Source organism: Xenopus tropicalis, chromosome 2 (assembly GCF_000004195.4).
Source record: "Xenopus tropicalis strain Nigerian chromosome 2, UCB_Xtro_10.0, whole genome shotgun sequence".
NCBI classification, from domain to species: domain Eukaryota; kingdom Metazoa; phylum Chordata; class Amphibia; order Anura; family Pipidae; genus Xenopus; species Xenopus tropicalis.
This window is the reverse complement of record NC_030678.2, coordinates 121240659-121263594: the sequence shown is the minus strand read 5'-3', so window position 1 is coordinate 121263594 and position 22936 is coordinate 121240659. Positions and strand designations below refer to the sequence as shown.

The 22936-nt window shown below is 37.7% G+C and overlaps 1 protein-coding gene across 16 annotated transcripts in view; it reads right to left on the bottom strand.

Annotated features, from left to right (window-relative positions):
- dock9 (dedicator of cytokinesis 9) overlaps positions 1–22936 on the bottom strand; it is a 150761-nt gene that overhangs the window by 58576 nt on the left and 69249 nt on the right. For all 16 annotated transcript variants that reach the window (XR_004221352.1, XM_031897058.1, XM_018091079.2 and 13 more), the window contains exons 5-11: positions 20425–20494; positions 18578–18673; positions 18367–18501; positions 15749–15923; positions 12507–12568; positions 2818–2892; positions 679–819 (exon numbers count right to left, since the gene is read on the bottom strand). Coding sequence is in view for 15 of the 16 variants with exons in the window: in XM_031897058.1 (XP_031752918.1) it covers positions 679–819; positions 2818–2892; positions 12507–12568; positions 15749–15923; positions 18367–18501; positions 18578–18673; positions 20425–20494 (754 nt within the window). In the remaining variant the exon portion in view is untranslated. The remainder of the gene's footprint in view (positions 1–678; positions 820–2817; positions 2893–12506; positions 12569–15748; positions 15924–18366; positions 18502–18577; positions 18674–20424; positions 20495–22936) is intronic.

The following is a 22936-nucleotide window of genomic DNA, read 5'->3' as shown; positions in this document are numbered from 1 at the left end:
CTGACCTATCGAGATCTGCCCGATTTCAGGCCAGATATCGGTCGGGCAGGCCCGTCAGAAGTGCTCATACAAGGGCCAATTAGCTGCCGAATCAGCAGCTACTATCGGCCCCTGTATGGGGACCTTTAGACTGACTTACTGGAGGATCCCAGTAGTGTGCAACGCTACAGAGGGAAGATGGGCTAAAGGTTAGGTATCCCAGTCCTACACTGCCTCACTTTGCCAACTCCTGATCTTTCCCGTACCCACAGCCTGTGTCTCGTAACCTCTTCCCCTTTTAGATATCAAGATCTAGTAAGCTACAATGAACAGGGCCCTCTTTATCTTTTGTACTGATCAATATTTTTAAATAATCTATGATGTGGAAAGGTTTTCTATCATTTCCTCTCACCAACAACAAAGTCTTCAAAGCAAATAAATACTTTTACTGTATGGATATCCTAAATGGTGGATACTAAGGAAAATGTATAAATCCGCCGGAAAATCTTTAAAAGGGCCAAATGGTTTGAGTTTGCTGGTATTTTCTGCAATGACATTCCTTTAATATTTTGTAAAACAGCAAAAAAATATTTTTGCTTTTAAAAATTTCTAACAAAGTATATAATGGCATGTACAAACATATTTTCTTTAAATTAAAATATTGCATAAGGACTGCAAAGATCTTTTTTTTTCTCTTACATTTGTTGTTGGTCCCTCTTCATTTTCAGCAACACAGCTCTGGAGATTGAATGCTAAGTCATTGCACTTCACTAAAATTCTTTTGCCAAACTTCTCTTCAAAAGGTTTTACCTCTGGCTCAATTCCTGAAAAATCAAGTTTCTTGAAAGGAAAAAAATAAATGACCATAAGTTCTGAAACATTATTTCAAGATAAAATGCACACACTAATAAAGTGATACTGTTCATTACTCGCTAATAGGTTTTCTCATTAGTGCCCAGAATATGTTCTCAAGAAACAGAAACTAGCACATTTCCACATCTTTTCATTCTGAGTAAAATGATACTTAGGCAGAAGGAAAAGGCTCTCATGAATCCTAACACTATGACTATCAGTTATTGGTAAACATCCAACTGCACAGCCCTTTTTTTCTGGGGGGAACAAAATGCACACTGAAAAAAAATGCTGCGACGATAATGCCCTTCAAAGGTGTGATACATTTACCCTGTACTTTCAAGTAACTTCAATTTTTAGCAACCATGGCTTAGTCTGGTAGCAAAAACAAGTAGGAATAGTTGTAGTCAGGTATATTAAAGGAGAAGGAAAGGTAAAAACTAAGTAAGCTTTATCAGAAAGGTCTGTGTAAATTCAGCCATAAGCACTCACAGAAACGCTGCACTGACTTCTCTGAAAAAGCTTAGTTGTGTCTGTAATTCCTGTGCCAGAGACACACAGCTTTCTGTTCTCTGCTCTTTCCTGCTCTCCCCTCCCTCAAGAATGCTAAGAACTCACTCCCCCCCCTTAGGAATGTGGATCTGAGCCAATCAGCAGCAAGCTGACTCATAGTCTTACTAACTGAGCATGTTCACTTGGTCTGGGTGTCTGTGCAGGAGTGAGGCATTATGGGAACTTACTTTACACAGCTCAGCGTTTTTATCTTCCTGTTTGGCTACAGATCTTCTGAACAGGAGAAATATGGGGAGACTTAAGGGCACTATTGAGAGAACTGAAGGTATGCCTGCAGCTTGAGATTAACTCTTTACTAGCCTTTCCTTCTCTTTTAATACAAGAATTATGTGGAATCAAGAGTAGGGACACATGGATTTAGGCCTGGGTGTTTGTTAAACCAATAGGGTGTTGTACAGGATAAATTATCAATTCTACCAGCCACAAACCTGTTGATGAAGAGACAACAACCAAGGCAAACATGGAATATGCCAGTTAAATAATTTTTTTAATATTTTCCATTTTGGACATCTGCCCTAACCTTGACTCCAAAGGTGTAAATTATACCAAAATAAATATTACCACACAGTAAAAAGTAGTTTAAATTAGTATTATTTGTATTTTTATATATATATATATATATATATATATATATATATATATATATATATATATATATATATATATATATATATTTATGCACCTACACATTTTCAGTTCTGAGTGATTGTCTTTAAAAGGATCAAACTCTCTGATCATGGAGACATTTATTACAGTGCAACTCAGGGAAATACCAATACCAATTTTTAGAAATTAATATATTGGCCAAACAATATTGTACTGACTGTAAGTGGCAAGCTTTTAAAAGATATAGAGAAGGCAATGAATGGATTTATTTGTGCAAACAAAGAACTCAAGCTAGATATATAAAACTACTTATAATTTTAAAAGAAAAGAACCAAAGATTTAAATATCTGATCCTTGCACTGATTAAATCAGATAAGTTAAAATAACACTAAACATTTTTAACAGTCAAGAAGTTTTCACAATACTTCTGCAGACATGGATGACCAATTTGAACTAATATTACTATTCAGCCCCTGGGTCACCTCTCCATGCTGAAAGCCTTATATTGCTCCACTTGGGCCAGTGGAGCATTACACATGCCAACAGAGGTCCCTGACTAACATAAGTCTTAACCACCTAATAGACTAATGACTAAACCACCTAATAGACTAATGACTATACAGCTTGACTGTCTAAGATGTATGAAAACACTTGGGCATGTACAGCTGAAATTTAGTTCAATGTTTTGTTCTCATAAACATGCATTTCAATAAATGTTGTCTCCAGCCTGGCATGCCAAAAAGATTTTCAAAAGACTGCCAGGTTAAAACACCCTGCATAACACCTGTACTCTTCAATTGAGGTTACCTGTGTGTCAGAATCCAAGGCAAACAGTTTCACTCTGCTTTCATTTTTTAGCTTGGTCTCTGGATCTCTGGGGCTCTATAATCACAAAAACCACAAATATGTTATAAACTTGTTGATCAATAGTATATTTTTAAATTGCAATAACAATCATTATGTTGGGTTGAAAACCCCAACATACTGTTCTTCGACTTCAGCTTATTCTTCCGCTTCTTCTTCTTATTCTTATTCTTAGCGCCCCCCATTTCAAAACGCTACTCCTCCTACAGTTTTAGGGGTACAACACCCAAACTCTCCACACTTCTTCACCCTATAATGGAGCAGGTTGCTTGTGCTTTTCTAAGTGATCCCGCCCCCCATCTTTTTGTGGCGCCCTTCTGAACCCCCCAATTTTCCCATTGACTTTGACAGGGAAGATTTTCAAACTGCTGCCACACTAACAGCTTTGAAGCTACAGCCCCCAAACTTGAATAACATAATCATGGGGTCACCCCGAAACAGCGACATATGTTGGATGACCCCAAAGTGAGAGGGGCCAACAACAGCCAATCAAATTTCACCTGTTGACTTTAATGGGGAAATTGAAACTGCTGCCAATCTTACAGCTTTGAGGCTACACTCCCCAAACTTGAATCACATAGTCATGGGGTCAGCCTGAATGAAAATATGATGATTGCTAGACGCCTAAAAGTGGGCGGAGCTGTGAACAGCCAATCAGATTTTACCTATTGATTTGAAGGAAATTCAACCTGCTGCCATTCTCACAGTAATAACACCAGGGTCCCCAAACTTTTTACACTTGGTCACTAGGGGAGTGCAGTTTTAGTTTTGAAAAGTGGGCGGAGCCACCAACAGAAAATCACATTTAAACTATTGATTTTTATTGGTTTGATGCCCAGAATTCCCAAACTTTGCATAGTCAGACACTGGGTGACTACGCATTCAAGCCTGAATGAAAATATGATGATTGCTGGATGCCCAAAAGTGGGTGGAACTGTGAACAGCCAATCAGATTTTACCTATTGACTTGGTGGAAAGCCAACCTGCTGCCAGTCTCACAGTAATAACACAGGGGTCCCCAAACTTTGCAGAGTTAGGCACCAGGTAACTGTGGTTCAAGGTAAGAAAAAGTGGGCGGAGCCACCAACAGCCAATCAGAGTTTACCTATTGACTTTCAATAGGGAAATTCAACCTGCTGCCATTCTCACAGAATTAACACCAGGGTCCCCAAACTTTTCACAGTTGATCACTAGGGGACTGCAGTTTTAGTTTTTAAAAAGTGGGCAGGGCCACCAACAGCCAATCAGATTTCACCTATTGAATTTTATTGGTTAGATGCCAGGGTTCCCAAACTTTGCACAGTTTAGAAAACTTGGTTGGGACCAACAACAACCAATCAGATTTCACCTATAGACTTCATATGTTTAAATTTAAACTGCTGCCATTCTTTAAATATTAAAACTAAGGTCCCCAAACTTTGCAGAGCTAGTCACCAGGTAACTGCGGTTTAGAGTTAGAAAAAGTGGGTGGGGCCACCAACAGCCAATCAGATTTTAACTAATGATTTTCAATGGGGAAATTCAATCTGCTGCCATTCTCACAGTATTAACACCAGGGTCACTAGGGGACAGCATTTTTAGGTTTTAAAAAGTGGGTGGAGCCGACAACAGCCAATCAGGACTTCACCTATTGATTTTTTTTTTTTGTTTAAATTTAAAATTCTGCTTTTTTCACACTGTTTATGTCAGGGTTCCCAAACTTTGCACAGTCAGTGACTGGATGACTACATATTCAGGGTAAGAACATGTGGGAGGAGCCACCAACAGCAAATCCATTTCCTCCCATTAGATTTAATTGGTTTATATTTAAACTGATGCCATTATTTAAATATTAATTCCAGGGTTGTTAAACTTTCCAGAGTTAGTCACTGGGTATTTGCCATTCCAAGTTAGAAAAAAGTGGGCGGAGCCAATAAACAGCCAATAACATTTCACCTATTTACTTTCAATGGTGAAGTGTAAAATGCTGTCAGTCTCACAATTTTTATGCCCCAAAATTTGCAAAGTTGGTCACTGGGGGGCTGCAGTTCAAAAACAGGAAAAGTGGGTTGGGCCACTAACAGCCAATCAGATTTTATCCATTGAATTTTATTGGTTTAAATTTAAATTGCTGTCATTCTCACACTATTTATGCCAGGGTACTCACTGTTTGTCACTGGGTGACTTCAACTCAAGGTTAGAAAATGTGGGCGGAGCCACCAACCACCAATCACAATTCACCTATTGATTTTTATTGGTTTAAATTTTAACTGCTGCCATTCTTTAACTATTGATCCTAGGGTCACGAAACTTTGCAGAGTTAGTCACTGGGCAACTGCAGTTTCAGGTTAGAAAAAGGGGGTGGAGCCACCAACCGCCAATCAGATGTCACTTGTTGATTTTCAGTGGGGAAATTTAAGTTGCTGCCATTCAGACACTATTAAAACCAGGGTCCCCAAACTGGCATTTATAAAGCGCCAACATATTCCACAGCACTGTACAATAAGTGGGTTTCATACATTGGACATACAGAGTAACATAAAAAGCAATCAATAACCGATACAAGAGGTGAAGAGAGCCCTTCCCAAAAGAGCTTACAATCTACAAGACATATTTATGTTATATCTTTGCACAGACAGACATTAGGCCACGCCCATGAATGATGCCCCAGGAGCTTAGTCTCTAATTGCATCTATTGAATAGAGATGTATACTCCTGTACTGTAGCTTGCTGGGTGCCCACTACAATGTGTTTTAAAGTGCATTAGTAACAATCCATGAAAAGTAATGTCTGTTTCTAGATGTCAAACCCAACAGCCAGAAACATTGTCCTCAAAGTACAGTGGAGACAAAGGGTCAGGGTAAGGGGCAGCAAATACTTTCTAACTACAGAGACTTGTATCAAATAGCAATGTAGCAGCCATTACAAAGAGAAGAACTAGGCTGCATTGCTTTTTGAATCTGCTTCTAAGTTCTGGCTTCAGAAAAGAAAATATGGATCCTAATATGTCTCTTTCTCTCCCCAGTTTGATGGCCATGCTTCATGAATAACTGGCAAAGTCCACAGAAGTGTTTATCTGGTTACACATTAACCCACTGGCCAGTTCAACATGCTTAATATGCGGTTCAAAAAGCATCAGTTAATAGAGCTTCTCCTGCAGAATCCTGCATTGAAATCTGTGTGTTTTCCCATGCCAGATTCCCTTAAAAACTACCGTTCTACCTACTACAGTATTGCACTAGAGTCCCTGATTTTCTTATTTAATCCTCTACAATAAATCAACTAAGAACTTGTTATGCCACAAAGATTAGTAGTGTTTGCAAGGTAATGCTTCAGAGCAAATGCACCACGCAGCATGGATTAGAAGCTGAGGATGATTCTGATTTAGAGCATTAATAGACAGAACACTGGGGGCTATGTAAAAAAAGTGACTAAGTTTGCCCAGGAGCAATCACCCATAGCAACCAATCAGCATTTAGAATTTGCTGGTCACCTATTTAAAAGCAAACATCTTAGTGGTTGCTATGGGTTACTGCTACTGGGCAAACAGTGATATTTTTACATATGTGGCATCCTTCCATTTATTTTATATTGTACACAGATGTCCAGGGTATGATAAGTATTTAACATACATTGACCAGCCAATGACTAGATGGGCCAATGACTTCAAGAAGAAAAGTAATTTGCCAGATCTATAGGGGGTAGAAAAGTTGTCAAAAAAGTGCAAGAGTGCAGATAAGCGCAGAATGAAATATTTGCTTGTCGCAGGAAACACATCTGCTGGTTGTGGACAAATCAAAAAAAAAATGAGGCAAACAGAACAAACTCCTCTTATTTAGTTTAATCGTAACTACAGCCCATCAGTTTGCCCAGATGCAGCCCCTTTCCACCTGCTCATGTGAACAGAACATATGTTGCCCATCTTAACGCGGCATAAGGTGACAATTAAAGAGATTTCATTGTTCCCTCCACCTTCATATCACTGGCAAACAGTCTCAGTGTTTTTAGTTATTATAGAGATCTGGAAAAGGCTGAAACCCCTCTAACATCAGTCTGACCACCCAGGGATATTTGATCAAATAACTTTTGTATTATAATAGCCTTTGATGAGACCCATCATGTCTGGCACTATCAGGTCTTAGGGGGCATCTTGCAAAGGGTAAGACGCATTGGGACAGGAATAGTCATGTTTTTTCCCCCCCAATGTATAATATAAGGTCGAAGGGAGTTGTTGCTGGCAGGAGGAGGGCCGTACCATAGTATCCAACAGCTAGTGCTTTAATGGAGACTGTTACACAGTAGAAGCTGCGTGGAAATAAAAGTGCTGGGAATGAGACAACTGCTGATATTGGGGCACAGTATAACCTTCCAGTTTGGGGCAGCGCCACTAAACACACACTTGGGCTGCTGCTACTGCACAGTTCTGTTTGTCACTTACAGTTATGACTGTTTCTTGTGGGAGAGGGAAAGGACTTGCCCAGCCCTCATTAAAACAGTAAAACACATTGTACACCAATTGTATATTTGACATTATACAGTTAAAGGAAGGGGGAATATGATACTAGGAGAAAAGGCTGCATTTTGGGATACTGTCAGCCCCAGTATTGCTCCATAGAACAAGTAGCCCTATCTGAAAGCTGCACTGATGACATCATGAGCTGTAAAAGACAAGATTACTATATGGGCAGTAAGTTAACTGGGCAGCACGGTGGCGCATTGAGTAGCACTGCTGCCTTACAGAAGCACTGGTCACGAGTTCAATCCTGGCCAGGGCACCGTCTGTAAGGAGTTTAAGTGTATGTTCTCCCTGTGTCTGCGTGGGTTTCCTCCGGGTTCTCCGGTTTCCTCCCACACTCCAAAAACATACAGATAGGATCCCCCTACCCTTAGTGTGTGAATGTGTGAGTGAGTGATAAGCCAGTATGAATAATCTCCATGGTCGTGGAGGACTATACTGGCTTGAGTGAATGGGAGCCAGTATGAATAATCTCCACGGGTGTGGAGGACTATACTGGCTCGAGTGAATGTTTTGCAAAACATTTGTTTTCCCCCAAAAAGATACATTGAAGTCAATGTGCCCTTTTTATCATATGGGTTGTTTTGCAATATGAAATTTCAACATGCAACAAAATTTACCTAATTTATCTATATTTTTGGAGTTCATATAATACTTTTTTTTGAAAAATTTACATTCATATATTTTCATAAAGGACATGTCAACCCCAAAAATATTTTTTTGCCTCATAAAAGAAAACATAATTCAAGGCAACTTTCCAATATCAATTTGTTAAACATTATTAGTGCTTTAATAGTTATTGTGTTGGGTTGAAAACCCCACAGACTGTTCTTCCATTTTGGCTTATTCTTCCGCTTCTTCTTATTCTTAGCGCCCCCCATTTTCTAAACGCTACTCCTCCTACAGTTTTAGTACAACACCCAAACTCCCCACACTTCTTCACCCTAAAGTGGAGCAGGTTGCTTGTGCTTTTCTAAGTGATCCCGGCCCCCCGTCTTTTTGTGGCGCCGCTCCGAACCCCCCAATTTTCCCATTGACTTTGACAGGGAAGATTTTCAAACTGCTGCCATTCTTACAGCTTTGAAGCTACAGCCCCCAAACTTGAATAACATAATCATGGTGTCACCCCGAATGAAACAGCAACATTTGTTGGATGACCCCAAAGTGGGAAGGGCCAACAACAGCCAATCAAGTTTCACCCATTGACTTTAATGGGGAAATTGAAACTGCTGCCAATCTTACAGCTTTGAGGCTACACTCCCCAAACTTGAATCACACAGTCATGGGTTCAGCCTGAATGAAAATATGATGATTGCTGGATGCCCAAAAGTGGGCGGAGCTGTGAACAGCCAATCAGATTTTATCTATTGATTTGAAGGAAATTCAACCTGCTGCCATTCTCACAGTAATAACACCAGGGTCCCCAAACTTTTTACACTTGGTCACTAGGGGACTGCAGTTTTTGTTTTGAAAAGTGGGCGGAGCCACCAACAGCCAATCAAATTTCACCTATTGATTTTTATTGGTTTGATGCCAGCGTTCCCATTAGATTTAATTGGTTTATATTTAAACTGATGCCATTATTTAAATATTAATTCCAGAGTTAGTCACTGGGTATTTGCCGTTCAAAGTTAGAAAAAAGTGGGCGGAGCCACCAACAGGCAATCACATTTCACCTATTTAATTTCAATTGTGAAGTGTACAATGCTGTCAGTCTCACAATTTTTATGCCTGAGTCCCCAAAATTTGCAAAGTTGGTCACTGGGGGACTGCAGTTCAAAAATAGGAAAAGTGGGTTGGGCCACTAACAGCCAATCAGATTTTATCCATTGAATTTTATTGGTTTAAATTTAAATTGCTGTCATTCTCACACAATTTATTCCAGAGTGCCCACTGTTTGTCACTGGGTAACTTCGACTCAAGGTTAAAAAAAGGGGGCGGGGTCACAACCACCAATCACAATTCACCTATTGACTTTTATTGGTTTAAATTTTAACTGCTGCCATTCCTTAACTATTAATCCTAGGGTCACGAAACTTTGCAGGGTTAGTCACTGGGTAACTGCAGTTCCAGGTTAGAAAAAGGGGGTGGAGCCAACAACCACCAATCAGATGTCACTCCTTGGCTTTCAGTGGGGAAATTTAAATTGCTGCCATTCACTATTAAAACCGGGGTCCCCAAACTTTGCATAGTGGTTTTTACTATATAACTGTGGCCCAAGGTTAGAGAAAGTGGGCGGAGCCCATTCAGTGACTTCATGTTTTTCAACGCAACATGACATTTGTTCTCAAACTTACTTTTCTAGTTGTATCTGTTAATTTTTGTTGTTATTTAAACTATGGGTAATTGCAATTCTCTTTGTATGTCGACAAATAAATAATTTACTTTTCCCAGCACAGATATTGTATCTTTGTGTTTTTAGTTTTGGATCCTAATCAGCCCACTGTGCAAAACGTCCGTTCTATTCCAGATGTACAAATCCTTTCCAAACCAAAAGGAAGGGCTCCAGTGCTTCAGTTCATTGCAGAACAACCACATCAAGAAGCCATGAACCCTTCCACTGAAGGAATTGGTGAGGAAGTGGTTTCAAAAGTCTAGTCCGTTCCAGTGTTTGGGTGGTAATAAAGGATTTAATAATCTCTCCAATATACAGGTCATTCTTAGCAGTGAAATGGCATGAAGTGCTAAGCTCTGTGAAAATCCTTTTAATCGGGATCTCGGATACAAATATTTAAAGACCATATATCTTTACAATGGGTCAGTGCAACTTTGCAAACCTTTAAATTAAAGCGAATGAAAATGTTGGCTATATATATATCATTCTAACCAAACTATACAAGAAGTATACCAATCATTATAAGCCATATATCAATGATTACAAGAAGTATTCCAATCTATATAAGCCGTATACCAACCTATATAACCAGTATACATTCTCAATACATGATAAACTTTACTCACAAACTGACTCTGGGAATTACAGCATAATGCAGTAGAACTGCAATTTGCAAAGTTACAGGAAATTTGCATGGTTATGACAATCTGAAAATTCTGACCCAGCCCAAAATAGAGTGATCAAACCAGAATGCCTACAACCTAGTGCAAGAATGCAATCCTAGTTTAGTTTAAGGCAATTCTGCTTTAGGGGTCCTAGCCACCTGAGGCGACCAAGTTGATGCCACCCCCTCACTCCACTTGTGCTTGCCTGTTTCGCATCTGAGGGGGGCGAGGGGGTGCACAACACTACTGCAGAGAGCACAATAGCGCTCTCTGCACTAGAGGAGCCAAAATTCTGCTTTAAAAAAATCTGAATTTCGGCTCTTTAAGTTACCGGGAATGGCTTTTTGCCACCCACAGTAACTTGCTGGGCACTGCAGCCTTAGGCGAGCAGCACCCCTGGTTTAAGGTTAATGCCTGTTGAGCATTAGCATAAAGAGGAGTGTATTTTTGGTAGCTGTATGCACAAAATGTCAAAGCCCATTGAACTCAATGGACTATGACACAACTTTAACATGCAACTTTTTTGCAACCGCTGGAAGGTGTTTTTTCTCAGCAAAACCTAGCGACAAATTTCACTCATCACTAATTCAGATATCCATGAATACATTATTCTCTGCACATACAATAACAAGTCAAAATTTCCAATTAAAATAAACTCTCATTATGTAAAAGTCTGACTTTTTAACTCCAAACCATGTATCTGTTTCAAATTATTTAAATTCCTGTCACAATCTGCAATGAAATGTGACAAATGTTCACAAAAAATGTCCACAGAACAAACAAATTATGACTTAGCAGTCCATAAAATCCTTGTACGGTGCCGGCTTGCAATAAACAATTTAAATATGACTTCATCTATCTGTATTATGGAAAAGACAGTGGAAACAATTACATCAGAAACATGTCTCCTTCCTGGGACAAGAACATCTACAAACATTCACTAGTTCCCCCAGGTTTCCACACAGCCAGAGGGCTATCTGCATAAAATGTTAATATTACTTAATATGTTTCTTACCATAAAATTTAACAATGATTGCAAAAATTATAACTAAGTTGCTGAAGCCCGTTAAGTAAGGATGCACCAAATCTGATTCGGCACAATACTGAACCAAATCCGAATCCTAATTTGCATGCGTAATTTAGGATTATGTGAAGAAAAGTCACGTGATTTTAAGGATTTGGATTTGGTTTGGCCAGAAGCGTGGATTCGGCTGAATCCAAATCCCGAACCGGATCCTGGATTTGTTGCATCCCCACTATTAAGTTTAAAAAGCTCTGTAGTCTTTGCCTACCATTTCAGGAAAGAAAGATGCTGTACATATTTCATTTGTGAGTTATTCTGCAATCTTTAAAATTGACATTTCTATCCCAAACATATTTTTAGTTTCTTTATGGCAAAGCCCCTACCACTTGGCTGAGAGGCTATTTCAAGTATATAGATCAGCCTTAATATTAATTATGTGGAGGCAACCTTTTTGATTTCTTCCATACAACTTTATATAGATCCTCTAGTTCTACTCCTTCTTTGGTAAAAGACTTTGCTCCTGAGCCCTTTATTATATACAGCACTGGGCTGCTGATCTAAATTTGTTGCCTTAAATGTAATGAAACACAAGCATACATCACCAACAGAGACTATTTATTTGATTGTGAGCTTTAATGTAAGGTCACATTAGCAGAGGTGCACACACCTAGGGATAATTTTTACTGACCTTTTTAGAAGACTGAAAACTTAACACATAATTATATGTTTGATAAGCAACTGTGCACTTAAAACATCCCATGTAAATTTCTACATATCGATACTTCTTATTCTGATCTGTTGTAGTAGTGTCTGCAACTTTCATGGCTGCATGTAGTCTTAACAGGTGATATGGTTGAATTTTTAAACAATGATGTTGAAAAGTTGATATTGCCTTTTTTATGTGCCAAACTCCCCTTAAAGGGCACCAATTGCAAAAAAATATTGTTTCGCCCACCAAAGCTGCAGGAAACAATTAACATATATAGAGGAACAGAATACTTGTATTGCCACCCAATTACATTGTTTTTCCACAAATATAAAATACCTCTACAATAACAAAACAATAATAAACCATAACAAGGAAAACTCCATTAGATACTGTAAATTACAAACCTTTTCTTGAAGATAGCTATCTAGACTAGAGGATGAATTTTCAAATTTGCTCTGTTCATCATCTGCAAAAGACAAAAGAACAAAATGAATGAAATGAATCAAAAGCTTCTGAGCAGCAAGAAAATCTATAAGCAATTTTACATTGTAAAGAAGATAACATTTTCATTCTCTACCCAGATTAAAAAAAGGAAACAAAGAATGGAAGAAATTGGGTGAGGCTGCAAACCAACTTTAGGTTGGAAGTATAATGTAAAAATTGCCTGCTTAAAAAAATAAAAAATTAGTCCATTGACTAGTTCTCTTATTAAAATGAATAGCGATCCAACAGTTTTCATTGTAAAATTTTGATTTCTAAGCATTGAAACTTATGTTTAAAAAAAAATCATAAACATTGTAATAACTACTATTATTATATCTGTTGTAGATATTGTTGTATTATTAACACATAATAAGCACTATATCAAGGTGTTTTTAAGTTTTCAATCACCACATCTTCTGGAGGAATAACAGCTTTCAGGCTTTTTTTTAGGTGTATGTACAACTTTGCAAACTGTTTGGGAGTGATTTTTGCCCATTATTTAGGGCAGATTTGCATCAAGTTGTTAGTTGTTAGGTAAAATGTGTGCTCCTCAGTTTTAAAATCATTTCACATTATAATATAAAATTAACATAATGTTGGCTGTTCATGTGTTTTTTTTTTTTTTTTAAATGTTTTTATTGAGCTTTTACATACAGATTCAGTTTACATGTTATGTTTTCATTTCCTGTATAATTAACAGAAGTATATATATATATATATGGTTGTCGACACGATCTATTCATAGTGATGTACAGTTTCAGTATTGACATTGATGTTTTACCATCTATATGTATCTCAGTTAGCAAAAATAATGGATAATAAACCAATAATGGGAAAAATATTTACACCAGCACACCCTTACCTCCTCCAGAGAATTACTACTTGGTGCACAGCCTAGAGAGTCGGCACTCTCCACACAGTCCGGTCAAAATATTTCAGCCAGAACAACAAGTAAAGTGCAAGGAGGGCTTAGCCCCTGCGTGTTTATTCAAAATGCAACATTTCGGGGGCGTACCCCTTCGTCATAAACCAATAAAACATAAAACATGATGACCCGCCTTTGAGTTCAGTCTGTTTTTATATCTAGGAGACATTCACTCTCGTTCACAGTATCCTGGCAGTTTTGTGACTCCTGGGAGGCTCCGATCGTTGTGATCTCTCATCATGTGGTAGTGTTTGTATGTAGTTCTGTGTTTCTATTAATAGTTGGTTGTTTCTTATGAGTTCCATTTCATACCATGTTGTGTTCTGTAGGGAGTGTATTCTTAGGTATTCTGTATGTTCAGTGAGAGATGTTATGTAATTTGTCCAATGTGTAAAGAATTTGGTTGTGTTTTGTTCTCTATGTGTCACTGTTTCTAGCCAGTCCATATAGAAGATGTAGTGTAGTTTTTGTTTGGTCAATTCTATTGTTGGTTTTTCTGGGGTCAGCAGCAAGGTATTCCGCGAGGACTCTTTCAGATTTGTAAGTGGAGTCGGTTGATTTAATTTGCTAAACAGGGCCCATTCGAGCGAGGGGTATAGTGATTTGCTTGTTAGACTGGACCAGTAGTTACTGATTTGGGTCCAGAAATGTTATATTTTTGAGCATGTCCAAAGGCAATGTTCTAGGTCTGCATCTGGGCTATTAAAAGGTAGGCAGTTACTAGTAGGGAGGTTACCCATTTTATGTCGTTTAAGTGGGGTTAGGTAGGATTTATGTAGAATTTGAAGTGACATTTCTTGATATTTACTTGAAGTGAGAAGTTGCATTGAGTGGTTATGGAGTTTGAGGATGTCTTGTGTTGTTGTCTGTGGGGACATATTTGTCCATTTTGCTAGTGTTTTGTCTTCACTCCCCTTATAAATTAAGATTCGTAACATTTTATAGTAGAGACGTAGATTTTACTGATGTTTTATCTTTCCACAGGAGGTTGAGAGGGTTGGTTTTATCCGTTTCCAAGAAGTGTTTTAGTATGCTTGACGTAAAATGCAAAATTTGTAAAAGGAGGAAGAGGTTTTGTGATATAAGGGGATATTTGGCTTGTAGTGTTTCTTGTGAAAGGATTGTGAAGTTCGGTCCTAATAGATTTTTAATATTATAAAGGCCCTGTTGTTCCCACTGATTTAGTGTGGGGTTATTTAAACCTGTTGGAAAGGATGTGTTACCATTCCATGTTTGATATATTAAACGAGTAAAGGGTAATTGAATTTTTTTTGAAGTATCTGCCATACTTTATGTTCATGCATTTTTAATACATGATTGATCTTTTTTTGGAATAAAACTTGGTGTTGCTGGTCTGTTTTTGGATATATATTATTGAAAAATTGTCTGCTCATGCATTTTTTAATACACAATTAATTTTTTGCAATAAATCCGGTGTTGCTGGTCTTTTTTTCGATATTTAAACTTTCTACCTTGCACCCGGGGATAAGGATTGAAGCGGTGTGCCACCGTTGGTCGATATATATATATATATATATAAAGTCCGATTTAGCGGCACTCACCATACGCAGAGAGCAGGGGCCGGGTGCATATCAAATCTTACATCCACTCCATAAATAGCACTCACGGCTTATGAATCCTGATGACGATCCCTAGCGGGTCGAAACGCGTCGATATGGAATACCAATAAAAGTTTTTTATTTGATTCATAAGCCGTGAGTGCTATTTATGGAGTGTGTATATATATATATATATATATATATATATTTATATAAAGCGAGAGAGAGAGAGAGAGAAAGAGTAACAAAAAAGTACCGCGCTCAGCAGGCTCAGTTTTTTATTGCTCTGTACACATTTTACAAGTTAGTGTAAATGATATAAGGACCTTAGATTAATAGCTCCAATAAAAAAAAGAAGCACTGATTTGAATGATGTATAATTTCTGTAGTATAATACATTGGCACTTTATATAACAAGTAATTACAGGGAAATCGCGGCGCCGCATATGCCATCCCACCAGCGATTTACATTTTCGCCGGTGGGATGGCATTTCGGGAAGATTAGTCACCCTCGAACAGGGAGATTTGCCACGGGCGACTAATCTCCCCGTGTGCCAGAGCCCTAACAATTCTAGCCATCCCCTGATAAAAATCAAACAACAAACTAAACTTCTTCTATCTACTTTTGTAGACATAACTTTGCATGAACAATACATAAATAAAACAGCATTTTTCTGACCTTCGTGAGCCTCCCCATTCCTTTTTTCTTGCATTGCAGCTTCAAAGTTCAGTTGCAGGATTTTGTTTAGCGTGCTTATCCAGTCTTCCATTTCTGCATCACTGTCTGCAGCCAAAAGATAACTGCTTTTGTCCTGCATCTTTAACTCAAAAGCAAAGCGCCGGACCCTATTGTTCTGAAAGGATCAAAATATTTCAGTATAGTTTTTTGGCATCAAAAACATTCTGTGCATTTACAAATTTTCTACTTGATTCAAGGCTTTTGTACTACAGGTACAGGATCTATTATGCAGAATTCATAGGACTTAGGGTTTACCAGAAAAGGAACATTTCTGTAATTTGGATTATCATACCTAAAGTCTGCTAAAAATAAATGAAACATTAAATAAACCCAGTAGGATAGTTTTGCCACCAATATGGATTCATGCACCTTAGTTACCATCAGGTAGATTTTGATGATCAAGTACTTTTTAATCATCATACAGAAAAAGGAAATACTTTTAAAATACAGTTATTAGTATTATTCACTTAAAATGGACTCTATGGCAGATGGCCTTCCTGTAATTTGCAGCTCTCTAGACATTGTGTTTCTGGATAGTAAAACGCATACATGTTTGCTTTAATGATAAATTCATACAATTTGCTTTGTTGGAGCATTATCTTTCCTTGTATACCCAGCTTTAAGTGGTATCGAAAGTACTAAAAGTACAGTGGATCTATTCTTGAAAAAGAGACACGAGGTTTGCCACAATGACTCACATATTTCTTATGTATTAGTAGTCAGGTGTGGCCATGGTTTCTGACCATTCAATTAAGAAAACTGGAGGCATGCAGCAGAATATCACCTTAGCTGGATTCGGAAAGGGGCTGTCACTCAATACAGCTAATCTACAAAGGATATTTTGTAGGGTTGGATCGATAGATCACATCCTACAGTAAGTAGTTACGTGGGTTAAAAATAAATGTAAAACTTGACAGAAAAATCTGATGTGCAAACTATAAGAGATATCTGTCATCGAACACAACACACCTGTCGGAAGGATCCTAAAAAATCTCATGCTGTTTGTGACAAGTTTTTTTGGGTCAGATAAAATCTAACTGAAATCTGATTAAAATGTTCAGTGTGAAAACTGACATACTGATCAAACGAGACCGCCTTTACCTCTACTTTGCTGCAGAACTCTTATTTATAGGACACATCATTTCAGGTTTAATGTGAGTAAGATCTAACACCTAAAGTGACTAATCATGAATAAGACATCACACGTTCATATAAATTTAGCAGCTAGAAGGAGGGTTGGGTGAGGGATTGCTGTATTCATGTTTGTGCAAAGCTGAAGTGTCCAGATATGTAAATATTTCTATCTACAGCATGGAATGCAAGATTGTCTTGGTTTTTTTTTGTTTTTTACAATTGAGGCAAATGGGAGATTAGCAATGCTATACTTCCTTGGTTTCCCATTTAAAAAAAAAAAATTAAAAAAAATTATATATATATATATGGCCAAATGATCATTATAACTGCTAGAATGTTTGTTTTGCTTTATAGCATTAACTTTGAATTAAAGAGGTCCTTTCACCTTAAGAAATAATTCCAAATTCTTTTCTATTGAGTTTGTCAAGTAAATTTACTTATATTATATAAATTATTTCCTTCAGTCTTATAATGCACAGTCACAGCAAGCAGGCAGGCTCCATTTTGAAGACACTGTTTATTAAGCTAAGCTTTGTATCACCCAAAAATCTTGTCCCTGGTGCCCATGCCCATGCGCTGGCTACACAATTAGATGAAGAGGAGGAAGGGGGAAAGTGAGAAGTGCAGGGCCATACTGGAAAGTGCTGAATGGAAAGTGAAAGTAGTTGTCTACAGGCATAGCAGTGGGGCAGGCAATATATGATTTACAGCTGGGATTTTTAAATAGCTTTATAATGGGTATGGATGCGTAAATAAAAAAGACATTTTAGTTTTATACGTAATTTTAAAAGGACTTTGATTATGCAGCTTTTTATGCCTAGGTGATCCCCATTAAAACTCACTATAATACACAAAGTTAACTGAGTAATGTGAAAAAATTACATCACTATGCACCAATTAGAACTAATGACCCACCATTTCCAAGATATTCTATGTTCTTGTGTATTATAAAGATATATTTTACATTTTATTGAAGGGTCTCGTGATTTTTAATAAAAAAAACTACAACAGTTTTTATATTAGTGTTTGGACGTATCTTGTTGTTTCCCGTCTTCTTAAATTACCCAAATACAGTCAAAACACAATTTTACATTTTCCAGGGACCAAACAAACCCCATGAACTGCAGAAAAATGTAAAATGGCAGGGATGTAAAATCAGGGTTTGAATGTATAATTGGGTAAATCTTAAAAAGTAAAATGTTTCATGAAATAAACAGGTGTTTGGGCCAAAATTATGCCATTATATGCTTTAATTGAAATGCAGAAGAACAAGATGGGACTGCAAAACATTAAATGTAAAATGGGGGCTTCACTGTAATACACTTTAAATTGTTTCCACTTAAGTGAAGATAAATGTAAAAAGACTACAATAATTCTAATACAGGCAAACTAACAATAAAAACCCAAAGACAATGAATCTTTACCTGCACCACTCCCATACAGGAATCAAGGAATATTGACCCTTTAGGCTCCTTGGAGATCTTCTCATCTTTGTAGAAATTTAGATTATATGAACCATCTCCTAGCTGTATCAGGTGGAAGAACCTTCTTTTGAAAGACTAGAGTAGAAAATCAGACGGTAAGTGCACAAGATTCCAGAAAATATTTGTTACAATAAATTCATGAAAAACTTACCCTCATGGTCACACTTATTGCACTATTCATGTTTCCTTTGTACAGCCACCCCTGCTTTGTGATTCCACCCTTTTGAGACCCAAGAGAAGCAGCGTCCTACAAAATAAAAAATTACGTGAGGCCCTCATAAATAGCCGTTGTGAATGTATTGCTCTATTGTAGGAGGGAATCTGTATCTTCAGTGAAAATACTTCAAAGCTCACAATACTTAGGGCATTACAACTAATCAGAATGGTCCCCATTTAAAAAGAAATAATAATAATGGTGCCCCTGGCAGTACTGTTCTGATAAGATTATTTTTAGTCAATAGAAGGTTTCATCTGAATGTAAATTCATTACAAACAGTAAACTAACATTCTGTTTATAAGACTAATGCCACACAGGGCTGGTTCTCGCCAAGCCCCTACACTGGCATCAGTCTTTCCCTGTTGGCCAGGGTGTAGGCACATGGAGCAGATTTCAGCGAAATGCATACATGCCTTTTTTTGTTCCAAAATCCGGTCTGTGTGTCTGCACCAGGGATGACACAATGGCTCTGGGGCAGGGGCAGGCACAGGGAAAGGGTGATACCAGATAAGGGACTGATTTTTGGCCTGCATTTATCCACAGGCTGAGAATAAACCCTGTGTTGTATTAGCCTAAAGTATGAAAAAGCAAGGGATGTCATGCTAATCTTAAAAATAATTGTTCTTGACAGATTCTATTCTGTTATTTATTATACGCTTCTCTTTTAAAATGTGAGGTAAGGTTTTGCTTGGCTTCTTTGCTTCTCATTTAGCATGCAAGGTAAGGTTTTGCTTGTTGTGATTTGTTGTGTTGAGTTTGTTATGTTTTTATTGTGCTTATTATTCAGCTGGTTTAGTGTCACTTCTAATATAGAGTTCTTTTTTTTTCCTTTTTTACATATTCACCAGTACAGAGGTTTTCTTTGAAATCTATATGGCCGATATGTCTCCTAAATCCGAACAGAGTCTTTGTGGGAGTTGAGTAGCTTGGAAATAGTGTGTTCCTCAGTTTCCATTAAAGAAGAAGATTGGTTTGAGTTTAGTATTCAGGTATACTGTTTCTATAATGCATAAAGAATTGATCTGGGACTGTCATGTAATTGGACTATACTACACTGCATCTGTGTATGGACAAGGGGAGTAATTTATGATGACCCTGGAAACAAGTGCTAAAGTATGGATGGAATTGAATTAAAATTGAATTGCACCTTTGTGCTAATTTAAGAAGCCCTTGCATCCATGAACTTGCTGTGCTTCTAAAGAATTTTATGACACAGCAAGGTGCAAAAGCACAGCAGGACTTAGCAGGAAGGCAGCCCTGTCCTTATTGCCTGCCACAGGACAGACCTATGTGTCTCTCTCCCCCCTTATGAATACCGTGCTGTGAAACACCACTGTATTTATCAGGGAACACAGGTTGAGAGGTAAATATGATGGGGTAAGGTGCATTTAATAATGGCAGAGCAGGGTGCAATGTACAAAAAACAAAGGCTTGCACATTTTTTTTTTGAGCATACTCTTCTCCGCCATAAGTAAATGAGCCCTCATATGTAAAGAGCTAAGCATTTAGCGTTATCACCACTACAGGATTTCCTGAGCACTGAAGTCTGAGTAAAGAAATGTGAACTGCAGAAGTGCTTGTAAGAGCAAACTGAGGTACTACAAGAGCAAACTTTTTACAATATAATAAGCTAAGTTTACTGATCAGTTTTATTCAGCAGTAGAACAAAAACAATACAAAGGACCAGAATACTAAGCCTGTTTAAAACAGGGTGTCATGCAACCAAAAAATTGTAATGTTTTAAACAACCAAACATAGGTGTTTGTCAAACGACAACTTACCTCATCTTTGTCTGCATCTTCATCAACCTCATACACATGTACTGGTAGTTTTTCTGGTTTGACTCCTTTGCTATATGTTGGTTGAAGAAAAAAAAATTAAACGGTTTCTTATAAACTTTGCTGTTTTTGAGTTGTGTTTACATACAAATATTAACTAACAGTATGGCTATATATTTACCATAATATTATGCTAAATTCTTGTATCTGTGTATAGGGGTCTACCAAACCTGATTAATATTCATGTGAGAGATCTTATGCTCTCCATCCACCTTTTGTACAAAGGTAAACGCAGTAGAAAACTCATTCATATGGTCTAACAAGGTACCTAGGATTAGTACTGTAAGCTTACAGAGGTCAACCCAGACAGGAGGCCTTGCCTCATCAAATGTATATATTTATTACCTGGCAGCAGTGCTAGTAACTTCCCGTTGGTGGTTTGAATCGGACAGTAATAATGCAGCAACTGTTCTAGAAGCTACAGTATTGGGATATAAAGAAGCCCTGAGGACTCATAACTAAATCCATGGAAACTACCATCAGAGCCTGGAAGGCGGCTCAAAAATTACTTACCCACAATGGACAAATATACTGATCACCTCATGCCCCTCTTTGGTGTAACCATAGATTTACTCATTTTGAGAGTATACCAGATTACCATTTTTAGGGAAAATCCAGTCTCAAATTTGTCAAAGACCTCTACCCAGATAGTCAACTGCTGAATTTTGAACAAATTCAGAGAATTTTTCAAGTCACACCTACAACTCAATTCAAACATCTGCAGCTTAGACATGCTGCACAGGCACAGTTCTCCAACCCACAAATCACAATTGCTGTCACTGCCCTAGAGGCTGGATTACAACTCTAGGAGGTCCCTAAACCGCTCTCAACCATCTACCAAAGGTTAAAGAACCCTGGGGAGAAGCAAGTGTTAAATTGCTACTGGAAATGGGCTCAGGACATCGGAGACTTGAATCCGGAATAGTGGAGGGAGGTATTAAGACACATCTACTATATCATCCAGAGACAAACCAGTCCAGGTCAAATTTCTTCATTGTTCCTACCTGACCCATGAGCGACTACACCGGATAAACCCAGCTAAAGAAAATAGTTGTACCCGTGGTTGTGGACACCAAGGTACATAGTTCCATATAATCTGGACATGTCCCAAACTCAATAACTAATGGATGCAAATGTTTACATTTATTTAAAGTGCTTGTGCTCACAATACGCCGGACCCAAAGGTGGCACTACTGGCACTACTGGCACTTACGAGTGGCGTTATGACCTCTATGGAAAGCAGAACTTTACTACAACTACTAATGTACTATGCCAAAAAACAAACTATCATTAAGTGGAACAGACCCACTATACTTACAATGGAAGGAATTAATAAATAAGGCCCTGCCATACTATAAAGCCACCTACCTCGCTAGAGGGTGCATGGACAAATTTATTAATATCGGGATGCTATTGGTTCTCAACCCAGAAACCAACAGCCCCCGCATTTTCTAAAAATGCATTTGATATGTGACATTTTATTTTAAAGACCGCATACTATGTTACACAATTTGCTCCCCTCCTACTCTATACTATTACTCTATTTTCTCTGTTATCTATTGTCTTTAATACCTAATCACCTCCCTCTTTCCTTTCGACTTTTCGCATAGTAAATTATGTTTATTCTTTATTTTATAAAAATCAATAAAAATATATTTAAAAAAAAAATACCTAAACACTAACCACTGGCAGAACTACCAGAATTCATTTGTATTCATTCAATACAACCAAAAACAGGTAATGCTTGCAAATATTGCAGTATCAAAAGAAATAAAGAAATACTATTCTCAAAAACAATTTACTGTATGTAGTAGGACTGGGATCACCCCAAAATGTACTTATTATCTTATGTCTTTGATAAGTAAACTTTAAGCAAAGTGTTCTAAACTTAGAGGCAAGTTATAAAAATATCCATGAAACGATTGCTTTTATCGGTATTTATAGCTACAAAGCAATTATTGTTATGCCAAGACAGAACTGAGCTTCCATATGTCTCCTTCCATGTGTCTCCAGGGAAGTGAAGATATCTCCTCAAGGACTAGCACTGATTATATTTTAATTGTATACTGCTGCTTCCTGCACTGTGTACAGAGTTTTCAAGATCACAAAAACCATCTAAGCAACAAATATCAGATCCTGCTATTTGCATTATCATGTTCCCTTTGAAACTTTAAAGGAGAGGAATGAAAGGTTAAACAAATGTTGCAATCAACTGATGGCAGTTCACCTTAAAAGAAAGACATTTTTTAATTTTATAACACAAATGATTACTTTTTTTGTTTTTAAATTTTTTTTTAATATGTCAGCTTAAAAATGATGTTGTTTTATTTTCAGACCCTTAAGGGCCGTGACAGATGGGGAGATTAGTCGCCCGCAGCAAATCTCCCTTGTCGCGGGCAACTAATCTCCCCGAAATACCATGGCATACGCGGCGCAGCGATTTGTCGAAATTGCC